The 12281-nt window shown below is 55.7% G+C and overlaps 4 protein-coding genes across 4 annotated transcripts; 1 reads left to right on the forward strand and 3 right to left on the reverse strand.

Annotated features, from left to right (window-relative positions):
- Positions 1 to 814: 814 nt before the first annotated feature.
- On the reverse strand, positions 815 to 2926 carry HETIRDRAFT_22237 (uncharacterized protein; the record flags this gene model as incomplete). Its single annotated transcript, XM_009554743.1, has 11 exons — positions 815 to 871; positions 918 to 976; positions 1108 to 1195; positions 1244 to 1405; positions 1456 to 1520; positions 1573 to 1659; positions 1719 to 1735; positions 1787 to 1897; positions 2029 to 2105; positions 2668 to 2769; positions 2873 to 2926. Coding segments are annotated over 11 exons (879 nt in total), but the record flags the coding sequence as incomplete, so codon positions are not given.
- Positions 2927 to 3689: 763 nt separating this feature from the next.
- HETIRDRAFT_442642 (uncharacterized protein) lies at positions 3690 to 5263 on the reverse strand. Its single transcript, XM_009554823.1, has 6 exons — positions 5125 to 5263; positions 4987 to 5055; positions 4741 to 4900; positions 4353 to 4679; positions 4155 to 4292; positions 3690 to 4090 (listed from the first exon to the last, which is right to left on the reverse strand). The coding sequence occupies exons 1-6, from the start codon at positions 5221 to 5223 to the stop codon at positions 3906 to 3908; spliced, it is 978 nt and encodes a 325-aa protein (XP_009553118.1). The 5' UTR covers positions 5224 to 5263; the 3' UTR covers positions 3690 to 3905.
- A 1950-nt stretch (positions 5264 to 7213) lies between these two features.
- Positions 7214 to 10585, forward strand: HETIRDRAFT_39939 (uncharacterized protein). The gene is made up of 11 exons (XM_009554751.1): positions 7214 to 7284; positions 7340 to 7429; positions 7682 to 8473; positions 8612 to 8818; positions 8877 to 9028; positions 9088 to 9193; positions 9263 to 9546; positions 9611 to 9712; positions 9790 to 9941; positions 10004 to 10054; positions 10128 to 10585. Exons 1-11 carry the CDS (start codon positions 7223 to 7225, stop codon positions 10305 to 10307), a joined length of 2178 nt encoding a protein of 725 aa, XP_009553046.1. The 5' UTR covers positions 7214 to 7222; the 3' UTR covers positions 10308 to 10585.
- HETIRDRAFT_456196 (uncharacterized protein) lies at positions 10366 to 12281 on the reverse strand (the record flags this gene model as incomplete). The annotated part of the gene is made up of 5 exons (XM_009554824.1): positions 10366 to 10570; positions 10663 to 10790; positions 10866 to 11608; positions 11664 to 11968; positions 12181 to 12281. 5 exons carry the CDS (start codon positions 12279 to 12281, stop codon positions 10366 to 10368), a joined length of 1482 nt encoding a protein of 493 aa, XP_009553119.1.

Raw genomic sequence — 12281 nt, forward strand, 5'->3', positions numbered from 1 at the left:
CCTCCTTTCTCCAGAGTCGCCGCGAATAAATAACCCAAGAAAAAAAAGCTAGATACAATCGGAGATTTCAACGAGAAGATTAAACAGATGAAGAAATCTTATCAGCAGCCCGGCAGATGGATGCCCAATTACTCCAGTGAGGACAAAAAGACAGAAGTGAGAACGAAGAAAAGGGTATTTGAAGTCACGGAGCATGATGCGGTACGCCATCTCGTGGTATCTGTATTAGGTCTGCAAGCATGTCAGTATCGGATCCAAATTCGTTTAAAGACATACGAACCAATGGGGGATGTGAAAGTTACGACCTGCATTTGCCTCATCAGACAAGAACCAGACAGAAATATAGCCGATGACGCACGTATGGATGTAGAGTAGGCGCTGAGAACCGCCTCGTCGCAACGTGCATTCCCGTACCTCGCGGGACCATCGCAACGTTCGCTCGACCGAACCTCGATATAGATTCTCGTCTGAGCACACGCGGGGGCTCGGGGTGGACGTACGGACTTGGAGCAGCATAAGGGTATGAGTACCGCACTGACCCCTGTCCACGTTCGTGGTATCCCGGAGCAGGCTCTTCGCTCTCAGTCGTAGGCGCCACATCGTCCACCATATTTTCCTCAGATGATCGAGCGCTGTGGGGATGTCGATGAACGAAAATTACATCGGGAGCTTGCGAGGTCTGTGCCTCAGCGGTGCGCTGTGTCGGGGATTTTGGAGAGCTGATTATGCTTGGAGATGCGGGATCGAAGGTTGTGTCTGGATGGTGTTGTGTGTAATTCTGTGTGATATAGGAACGGGCAGAGCCTGGGACGGTAGAGTTCGCTTTGGTACGGTAGCCCGCTTCCGCGGTAAAAGAACGGGGGAAAAATATCTACTAGAGGTTAGTTGTGCGGAAATCGAAGAAAGACAACACGTACCATAAGAGTGATAGCAGAAGATATGAATTGGCCGTTCGCGGCGAGTACAAGGAGAAAGTCTGTCCAATACGTGAATTAGTAAACAAGTGACATAGCAGCAATACTCACCTGCCCAGAATCTTTTGAAGGCAATTCATCTCGTGAGTGATCAGTAAGCGACAACATAGCTAAAAGAAGACTCACAGGCTACCATTGATGGGGTGAGTGCCCATGATTCCATCGATAGCCAGAGCAAGAAATGGAAGTGCGGACATGAATCTAAAGAAAACGCGAAGCAGCTACCGAAAAGATCAACAAAAGGTCCGATACGCGCAAACTGTACATACATTATACTCGTAAAAGCTTGAAAGCCGAACGACGACGTCCGGCTCTGCGCCCTCCGCTTTTACGTGGCGGAGGAAAGCGGGGAATCGGACCAGGACATATATGAATGCGACGTTGGTTGCTGTAGCTCCTGCTGAGCCGATAAGAAACAACCAGGCATCCATCTTGATACAACTCATGAGTTCATGGCTAGAGATTCGTTATCGACACCTACTGTTTCTAGTTCGTTTCTAGTAATGAGCGCTGTCAAAGGCATCCCAAGAATGGCAGCGATACAACCTGCAGCGGAAACTTATAAATGGTAGTGCGATCACGGAAATGCCAATCGTACCAGTATACCAAAGGCGATATTCCCAGCTGCTAAACCACTCCCGTTTTGAGGGCCCTTGGTCGAGTAAAAACAGCCAAAAGGCGAGCTCTGTGAATGAGTATCATTGATCTACCTTGACATGCAGCCGTGATCTCCCCAAGACTCACCCTCGAAGTGAGTAACGCTGACAAGCTAAGTTAATTTGGCTTGAATGATCTGATGGAAGAGCACTTACAGCTCCAGAGCCCATGCCACACTGAAGACAAAATACAGTGCTAATAGTATGTGTTGATGATTTGTAGTCCAGAGATGAACGGGCTTCGGACGAACTACACAAGAATAAGAACTTTTTTCAGGTGATAGCCGTACTTTGAGGCCTGATTGCCATACTTTCGTACAATGGAGAAAGCGGCACAAGAAATCCTGTTTTGCATTATCTGATGAGTAAATCGCGGGTCCTAAAAAAAGACAATGAACAAACCTTCCTCGAACTTTAGTACGGTCAAGCCAACGCTGAATACCACGAGAAGCGGTACGGTCATAAGATAAGAATACTGGATGAGATAAAATGGTCAGACACGGCTCGGCACATTGACAGGACACTCTAGAATGGGCTCAAATTGATGCGCAGCGCCAGATGAAGACGGCAACGCGACGGTATATCGACGACCACTGCGTCCAACAATGCTCAGAGCATGGCTAAAATCACATGTGGAACGGCGAGACGTCTCTAGATATCCTTTACTTGGCAAAACGACAAGTAAAATGATGATGATTGAGCGACATGGGTTATCTCCACGGCGTTGGAGATGCCTTTATGAACCAACGCTGATGACATCGGGGAGGTCACAATAAGCGGCCAATTCAGCAGTTCAGATGAAGATTTCAGTGAGTGTACTCTCACATTTAGCTCGCATATAGAGCGCAAATAAATGGAGACACATTCGTCCACTGCTCTTCGATATGACTTGACATCGCCGACCCATACGAAGATCCGGCATGTCACAAAATATGACGTCCGATAGGCTCTCTCTGCGTTTCGATCCCTTCGCTGGACCTTCGCTTCCGCATCGTCCGCCCCATAACCGCGCTCGTTTCGATAGATGAGCTACTCACAGTCATGACGCGTCTAAAAGCTCCAGGCTGGCGACCTGCGTCCCATTTCAGACACTGGAACTTATCATAGCTCCACAAATGATAGAACAGGAAACAAAGAAACTGAATAGTCCAATATTTCCACAGGATTCGCATGCAACATGTGATCGGGACGAGGAAAGGTCAGTCAAGCGCCCTTCACTAGAGTAGAATGCTGGAGACATACGAGGCATGATAGGAGTGACCACACGAGAAATGAGGTGGGGGAACCGTTACTCATGAAAGTAGGACGGCCAGGTCGCTAATCGAAAGGGTGGAAGGGAGAGGCAAGATGAGTGAGCGGTGTTGGTCCATCAGTAGCGCCAATCTTGTACCTCTGGACCTGGCTCCTCCATCCTTTCCCCAAAGACACACGTGATGATCGCCCGTACTCCGCGAAAGTGCTGACTTTCTCCTGTTGGTCAACAGCTTTTCTCGAGTCGACCGCTATTCATTAATTTATTCTTCGTCCTGCTCAAAGCAAGCGTCTTGCGTCAACTTGGTGTGACGCAGAACCGAGTTTCCCGCTGTCTGTCTCAACCACGGGTTCGTTGTTCGTCGTCCAAATCTCCCCCTATCTACGATCGGGCGCTACGATCTCCTTACGGAATGCCAGCGGAACGTCCCCGTATCAAATGTTTCAAAAGGAAAATGTTCTAGTTCAGCAGGCTTGATTTCTTGTAGCAAATGCGGCAATCCCTTGAGGCATACTTCAAGATCTTCACCGAGGGGTCTCGGCATTCCCTTGAGGCATCTTTCAAGATCTTCACCGAGGGGTTTCGGCATTCGTCGAAAAGCACAGCTGGAGGTCCGTATTACATTTACGATGGCGCCGAGAGTGCGCCGACTCCGCCAAGGAGCTTGCGATTACAATTGTGGTGTGCCTAGGCTGTCTAGATAAGGCTCATAGACAAGCAAATGCCAAGAAGACGGTATGCGGCGTGCTCTTGCGTGCTGCAGTAAGTTGACATTCCAGTGCAGGCTGATGCACGTCACTCTCTAACGTCAGGAAGAGACAAGAATGGAATCATTCTGTTGTGGGTGCATATTTTCAACCAGTCGGCAGCCTTGAGGCATCTATACCAATACATATTGGATGTCATCAAAGGAAAACGACACGGAATACAGGTGCTTATAGGTGCTTATGCTTCTTCTCTATCTCCACTCTACGAATTTGTCCAGGCTCACTCAGGGCCGATGAGTAAAACAGGACACTTCCATTATGCCGTCTTGACAGTCGCCTCTGCCTCTTTCTCGTCGACCTCCCCGAAGATGTTAATGCTCCATTTGGGCGTGTAGTTGATCGGGATGTTGAAGCGGTGGTGATTGTTGTGCCCGACGGCGGAGACCTTCTGGTAGTCCTCCTCGGAGAGCTCGACTTGCTTAAAGTTTGAGATAATACGCTCTATAGCAGAAGGTAAGTGAGTCCGAGGGAATGTGCAAACATGGGCAAAGGTATGAGTGCGCACCCTGCTGTATGCTCTTTGGGATAACAGAGTATCCGCGGTGCGCACCCCAGGCAACGAGAACCTGAGCGGGAGTCGCGCCGATCTTCTTCGCGATCTCCTGGATCTCGGGATAGTCGGTAAGCTTCGGTTTGCCAACCACTTTGAACAATGGCGAGGATAAGCAGCTTGCTTTACAGGTGATCAATCGCGAGATCTCACAATTGTTTCCCAGGGGGGAGTACGCCGTGATATGAATGTTCTCCTTCTTGCAGTATGCAACTAGCTCGTCCTGCGGAAGCAGCGGATGCGCCTCAATCTGGTTGGCAGTGGGCTTCACGCCAGTTGCGTCAACGATGGCCTTGATATACTCGATCGTGAAGTTAGACACGCCGATCGACTTGACTTTCCCGGTGTCAAGCAGTTTGATCATAGCCTTCCACGTGGTGACAAGCGATGTCTCGGTGTCAAGTGCAACTTCGCCCGCCTTAGTAGGGTGAGGAGGGAAAAAGCCGTTTCCAGGAACGAAGGCAACAGGCCAGTGGATGACTGCAGGGCGCAGGGATGAGCACGGATGCACGACTAGGTGTATGAAAACCAAAACACTCACGGTACAAATCGAGGTAGGGTGTGCCGAGCTGCTTCAGCGTCTCGTCGAGCTCTCGCTCGACCTGATCGGCCTGGTGAGAGCTGTTCCAGACCTTGCTCGTGATGAAAAGATCCTCTCTCTGTACAATTGCGGGGATCACTTTCTTGAGCGCGCGCCCGACCTACACGAGTAATCCGATTGACACAAGCAGGTTGAAAGTCGATGACATCAACAATCTAATCTAATCGCACTATGAATTGTACTCACCTCATCCTGATTCTCGTAGATCATCGCACAGTCGAGGTGACGATAGCCCGCCTTAACCGCCCATTCGACCTGTTTGAGACATGGATTACACGTTGATCAGGAGAGGAAGCAAGAGTACTCGGATCAAAGGGGACGTACGGCGTTCTCAACTTCATTGGGTTGGGAAAGCCAAGTCCCGAGACCGATCTGAGGAACGGTCTTGTTGTTGCTTAAAGAGATGACTTTTCCAAAAGACATGTCGACGTATGATGCAAAGCAGAGAGAGGTGGATGGCGATAGGGGAGACGCTGGGAGATGCCGCTCATTGACTTTTTATACTCGGAGGTCAAGTGTGGGCATCGGCCCGGCGGCCCGGGCTGCTCGACCTGTCGCCGTCATTCGCTCGGCGGGCGACCATGATATCCTCACGAGTTGAGAAATCCACGGTGATGTCGAAGTTTCCCCGAGATCTCTAAATCCACGTAACATCGATTCAAAGCTCTCACTCCAGTTTACCCCAGACATGGAAAGCCGCTGCTTGCTTGCTTTACACTGGCCTTTGTTGCCGTCCAAGGATCACGTTCGTCGTTCTCGTGTGCGCAGACACAAAAAAGTTGAAGTCCATTCTCACGAGTCTTGAGAGTATGTTTTGAGGCTCATCCCTCTACTCGCCTATCAGCAAGTCCCGTGCAGACGTGGAAAAAGACCTTGAGTCATTTCCTCCGTAATGAAAACCGATGTGGTCTTCTATCTGTCTGTGCCAGCAGTTCAAGGGATTGACAGAGTCTTCGTGAGACAGAGAAGATAAGTCATTGAGGTAAACTTTCGTCAAAACTTACCTTCCATTGTGCGTGTCATTGATATCATCACTCCTAATGTGGAACACGCCATGTCAAGAACGTGAGTCGCTAGTTTCATTACCTGCCTCTCAGCTCCTGACTGATAGTGATACGGTCAATGCTGCCTGCAGTTTAATCAAAACATCAGAACCTAGACCTGCTCTTTACTTGTCGACTGCCTTGTGCATTTAGTGAGGGCCTTCCTCAATGGCTGTTTCGCAGGTTCCGTCTCTTAACTCACCAAGTGACCTTGTGGGTCCATCACACAACCTCCGCCTTCTATCACCTACTCTTTAATTTGCCTTAGCGCCCCCGCCTCAACAGCGACCCACAAGGATATATTGCTGTGCGCACCCAGTCACTAACGTCCAGACTAGAACACGAACCTGTAACCTACCATGACTTCCCCTCAGTCGATACATGCGATATATCAGTATGTATGTGCTGGCGATCGTCTATTTCTCATTTACTTGTGCCTCGATCGTTGGCGATGATCTGGTCATCAGTGCTGCTGGAGAGGTGGGCGTAGAGGATAATTCGACATGTCGCTCTCTGGCCATCGTTGAAGAGCCGAGAGGGCGAAATGACAGCCCCGATTGGTCTGCTACATTGTCCTGTGTGACCCTGATTTTATAATCGTTGCATAGCCTGCGCCCAATCTACTTATCTCTCTCTCGGACGTGACAATATCGGCAGAGGAAACACATTGAGTCAGGACTCCGGGGTCTCTACTCTATACGACATAGGAAGAAGGACCCGAGACGCACCTGCCTGAAACCGCTATTTCGTTTCCTTTTTACATGGTGCAATCCACAGCTCAAGCAAGTACGCCAATTCAACAACACTGCGCCCGTATACACATTGCTGACCTGTTTTCTCCGTTTAGGTTCTGACCGACTGCATGATGCAAGCAGCGCGTCCGAGCGCTCCGTCTACCCCTGAGGCTTGAGTACTTGACCTGAAATTCCCGCGAAAATCCAATATCGTTCTACGTTCTCAAGTTCTGCCGAAACATACTTCTTAGTTCTAAAACATCATAACGTCAGTAAGCACTTGTATTCAATCGATTGCCGTACATCGGGGGCGTGTGTGGGTGTATTATTGGAGCTGTCAAGCAAGCTTTCGCCAGTCGCCTTTCGACAGCTTTCGACTCTCCATTCTAGGACTTCCCATCATCTTCCTCTGTCTCATCAAATTTCGTACTGAACCCCCCCTGGGTCCGCCCCAACCAAGGTGTGTATATAAACCCTCCCTGACCGCGTTTGATGCACAACTTCTCTTTCCTGGCCCTTGCCACCAGGCGTATCCAACCTTTCTCCACCAACTTTCGTCGTCTCCTTTTCGCGATGAGCACTACTTCGTCTACAGACACCCCTCCTCCGCCTAGGCCATCTATCGTCACTTCGAGACTTCCACGAATGTTGTATGACGAGTTGGGCTCGCTGATCAAGGGTAAAGTTATTCATCCGGACGAACCACAGTGCGTACGCTGCGCCCCGCTATATTTGGAACTGCCTTGACAGCGGCCTGCACAGCTACTCTGAGCGTGCTCGGGTGTTCAACGGCAACGTCCTGAACGCATCCAAAGTCGTCGCGTGCCCGCTTGATGCCCACGACGTCAGCAAGTGAGTGTCTTTCTTCTTTACTACTTCCATCCAGACTCGGTTGTGGCACGACATTTCCTCTCCCACAAGCTCAATGACACCTCTTTGTCTCTGCGGATCGTAAAAACCCACATCGCGCGGTCTTTAAATAGAGCTCGCGGATATAAGCGCTGCTTGACATGTCGGTTTGATCGTTGCCCGACGTCGTGTCTCCTTCGTGCAGCGAACGCATCTCGAATAGAATCGACTCTAATGATATAGTATGTTTTACAGGATAATTCTGTTTTGCACGAAGCATTCTCTGTCTCTCTCCGTCAAGGCCGGAGGCTACGGGACGGCCGGCTGGGCTATCAACGGTGACATCATCGTTGACCTCTCTTCCATCGCCGACATCGACATCGAGACGCCGCTTGCCGAAGGCGGTTATACCAGTATTCGAGATATAGCACCCTCTGGCAGCAAAGGCAAAGACAAGGTTGGCGCCCCGGTCCTCGAAGGCGTTCCCACGGGCCTGGCCGGTGCAAAGCGGCGCCGCGAGGACGACAGCGAGAGCGATGGCGATGATGCCAATCCTCTCTCAACGTCCAGCATCGCTTCTGCAGCTGTCGCGAGCTTCTTGAATGGCCCGCCGCTCCCAACCGACGCCTCCGGCGAGAAAATACGTCAGCCCCCCTTGAATCGCCGGCGCGTCGACGAAGAAGGCTCAGCGATGGACATCGACGTGCAGATGGCGTCCAACGTCCTCGCCGCGCGTCAGCTCTCGACCGACTCGGAGTCGAGCGGCAAGTCGACATCCTCGCGGGACAGTGCGGACGAGCTCTCGCATTCTGGGTCGACGTCTACGCTTGTGACGTCTCCCGGTGGTTCCAAGTCGCCCGAGACCGCGCAGGCACCATCAGCGGCTGAAGGATTCAGCTTGGGGTCGGGGTCCGCGGCATTGTCGGATCCGTTTGCATACATGGCCGAGCGGCCGACTCAGCATGTCGCTTCTGCCCCCCGACCCCGCCTACCCGCTTCCACGACGTCTGCATCTTCCTCAAACGCAGCTCCGTTTTCGTTCCCGACGTCCGGCTCGTTCCCTTCCCTGTCTTTGTCCCGCCCAGATCCCTTCGCGTACATGACTGCCGCCCCAACACTTCCACTCCCCGAGGTTCGCAGCCGCTCGACCGGCGGTCACGCAGGTGGTTGGGATGCACTAACTAGCGCGGCGCTCAACCACCCGCTTCTGGGTGGAGCCACGGCGCACGATGCGGTGGGGCACCTCGAGCTCCAACCCGTACACAAGCACGCGTACGTCACGTTCGGGGCAGGCGTCAAGCAGAAGGCCGTTGATGCGTACACGGCCGCGAACCCGCTGCCGGCGGTCACGCTTGCCGGCGCGCCAGCGGTCGCACCGTACCATGTACCTTTGTGAGTGTAATTCCGGCACTCATAGGCTTTCGCGAAGATGATGGGTATGCCTCTACAGTTCTGCGCACCCCGTAGGATCTTCGGTGATGATCCTGGGCGGGTTCGGGTTCTTGAGTCGTCTATATGGACTGAGCATCGACAACGTTGTCGAGGTCGAGATGGTGCTCGCAGACGGGAGCATCATTATCGTCAACGAGCGAGAGCATCCAGGTGCGTTTGATCATGCTTGCACCACGCTTCAGAAGCCCCCCTGTTGATAGCGAGAACAGAACTGTGGTGGGCTATCCGTGGCGCCGGCCCCGCGTTCGGCATTGCGACGCGGTACAAGACGCGCGCGTATCCCGTCCCCGTCGTCTTTGCGGGCAATCTCATATAGTATGTTTTCCCACCCATCTCGCCTCGCCTCGCCTCGCCCGCGTTTACCCCCCTCGCCCTCCCCTCCAGCCGCTTCCACCGCGCGACCGCCGGGTCGCTCATCCGGCACTTCCGCGACTGCGTCAAGGGCGCGCCGCGCGAGCTGTACGCCAACGTGCTGCTGACGGCGGGCCCCGCGGACAAGGACTCGCTCGTGGTCGTGCAGATCTGCTTCGTCGGGCCGCGCGCGCGCGGCCAGGAGTACCTCGACGCGATCTCGGCGTGGAACGGCGAGCAGTGCCTGCTGAACGAGGTGGACGAGAAGAGCTTTGTGCACCAGCAGGAGAGCGTCGCGCAGGTGCTGCGCGCAAAGGGTGCGTGCTCTCGAGTGGATATCGCGCTCTGGCGGGTGGCTGAACGGCGTGTGCGGCGGTGCAGCGGGCAGGCAGTGGTTCATCCGCTCGGCGCTCATCTCGTCGCTCCCGGACGACGTGATCAACAAGACGGTGCTCGAGTTCGCCGACACGCCCATCGGATGCAGTGCGTCCCCGCTCTCTCCTCCCCACGCACTCTCTCGCTGACCTAGTTCGTCTTTATCCACCCCCGCGCGCGCACAGCGTGGCTGTTCGAGCTCGCGGGCGGCGCGATCGCCGATTTCGACGGGACGTGCGTGCCCAAGTCGCAGCGCGAGGCGGCGTTCACGATCGCGGGGCTGCACCAGTGGGACATGGGCATCGACGACCCGCGCTGCGTCGAGACCGCCGAGGAGGTACGTCGCGCGCCGTTCTCCCCACCCGCGTCGGCATCGCACTGATCGCGGCCACATCCCAGTGGCTGCGGGACACCATCGGCCCCGTCGCCCTCGGTGGACCGTTCCCCTCCGTACGTCCGCCCGCCCCATCTCCATCCTGCCTTGCCCACCCTGACCTCTTCCTCTGCGCGTGTCTCGCCGCAGTTCCTGGGCCGACACGAGCCCCCCGCGCGCGTGATGGCGTCCTTTGGCGCGAACTGGGCGCGCGTCGCGGCGCTGAAGAAGCAGTACGACGCGGGCGGCGTGTTCAGGAACACGTTCTGGCCGCTCGGGCCCGACGGGGAGGTTGTCGAGCCTGGGAGTCATGAGCCGGGGACGCCGTGAGGGCGGGGGTTGGAGGGCGCAGCAAGAGATGCGGGATTCTGTTTGCTTTCTTGGGCATCTATGCTGCGCGGTTGGGTGGACGCGCGCGGAGATGAACGTCGTGCGGCGTGCGTGCGGACCTGCGGTTCAGTCCTGATCTGTTTGTGGAAGGATCTTCGATGCCTAGATCGGATTGTGGAGGCCGTTTCTTTGGATCGCGGTGTGCGTTTGCGTGCGTGCGTGCGTGCGTGTGGACGTGTGTGTACGCTACATAACTTTGTTGCCTGTGGGCGTGAGTGAGCGGGCGTGGACGTGTGATGAATGAATCGGACCAGCACCGTGCGCACGCTACGCGAAGAGACCCCGTGCCACGTACAGAGAGGACAAGTCGAAGCCCAAACAAGCAAGCAAGCGCGGCACGAGTCGCAGAGCGGCTCGTGGTCGCGTATGCCGTACCGTCTCCGCGTGGGTCGTATTTAACTTATATGGGGCCTGTTGTCGTGTCTGTTGGACGTGAGACTCTCGTCGGTGCCGAGCGGCGATTGGCAGGGGTGCACGAGGGCAAGGGGGAGGACATACGACGGCGGTGGGTGGGTAGGAGGGACAGGCGAGGCGAGGCACGTACGGCACGGCACGGCACGACACGGCATGGCACAGCATGAACACGACGCGGCATGAACAAGACACGACACGATAATGGCACGACACGACGCGATAATGACACGACACGCCGCACGAGCGACAGTGCACGGCGCACACCCGCACGCGGGCGCGCGACGCCGCGGGGACCCGCTGGATGCGACGACCGCCGGTGGAGAGCGTGAAGCGGAGAAGGGCGCGTCGGCACGCGCACCGGCGCCGGGACTGGGACTGGGACGCGCGCGTGCATTTATGTGAGCGGACACGCAGAGCGGAGAGGCTTAAAGAGGCTCGGAGAGGCTCGAAGAGGCGAGGGGAGCGAGCGAGACGAGGAAGCGGAGGGCGAGAGGAGAAGGCAGGTTGGCGGGCGGGGCGCAGGACGCAGGAAGAAGCAAGGGCCACGAAGAACGCCCAAGGCGCGTGGCCGCCGCAGGGCCATGGAGGCCAGACCGGGGCCGCGGCTGGGGTTCGTGCGCGGACGGGGGCGACACGGGAGCGTGTGTGCGTGTGTGCGTGCGAGGGAGAGGTCAGGCGAGTCGAATTGATATGGGGTGAGGGGTCGCGAGTTTGCGGCATCGGGCGGCTAGAAGCGGTAGTGGGAGGAGGAAAGAGGGAAAGAAAACAAGGGAGGAGGGAAAAGAAAAGAAAGTGGAGGAAGGAGGAAGGAGGTCGCAGGGCTGGGGCTGACTGGAGCCGAGGCTGGCTGGTGTGGAGTCCGGGATCTGGGACGCGGGGTACGGAGTGTGGAGATGTGGGGGTGGGGTAGCGCGTGCGCGGGCACCGGCATCGCGGGTGTGTCGCGCCGCGCCGCGGAAACGGCGGCGGCGGCGGCGGCGTGCGCCGCGGGCCCCTCGCCGCACCGCGCAGTCAGGACTTGGCGATCAAAGCACACATCGTACGTGCGCGCGCGGCGGGTGTTCTGGCAGCCGACTTGAGCGACTCGGGCGGCGGCAGCAGCAGCAGCAGCAACAGCGAATGTAGGACAGCGAGAGGCCAGGACGGGCGGAGAAGTCGCGCGGGAGAGAGGGCTCGGTGGTGGAGGCCTGCAGCGACGCGTACTTGCGGGGCTACATTAGGGAGGGGGAGCTATTTAAGAGTCAGGGAGCAGCGGCGGGTGCAGCCCGAGGGGTACATGTGCGGGCGTGTGCAGCAGCAGTAACGGCAATGGTGCGAGCGTATGTATTACTTAGTCGTGGCGCTCCACAGGCGCTGGTACTGTACGAGTAGCATCCTACAGCATCCGAGGGCACGGTACCGTACCGTATGGTACGGCAGCAGCAGCGGGTTGCGAGTCGAATGCGAATCGGGCGGGGTCGCGGGGCGTCGCCTAGACGATGCACGATGGGCGACAGCCAT

The sequence above is a fragment of the Heterobasidion irregulare genome (genome assembly GCF_000320585.1).
Source record: "Heterobasidion irregulare TC 32-1 unplaced genomic scaffold scaffold_14, whole genome shotgun sequence".
Classification (NCBI taxonomy): domain Eukaryota; kingdom Fungi; phylum Basidiomycota; class Agaricomycetes; order Russulales; family Bondarzewiaceae; genus Heterobasidion; species Heterobasidion irregulare.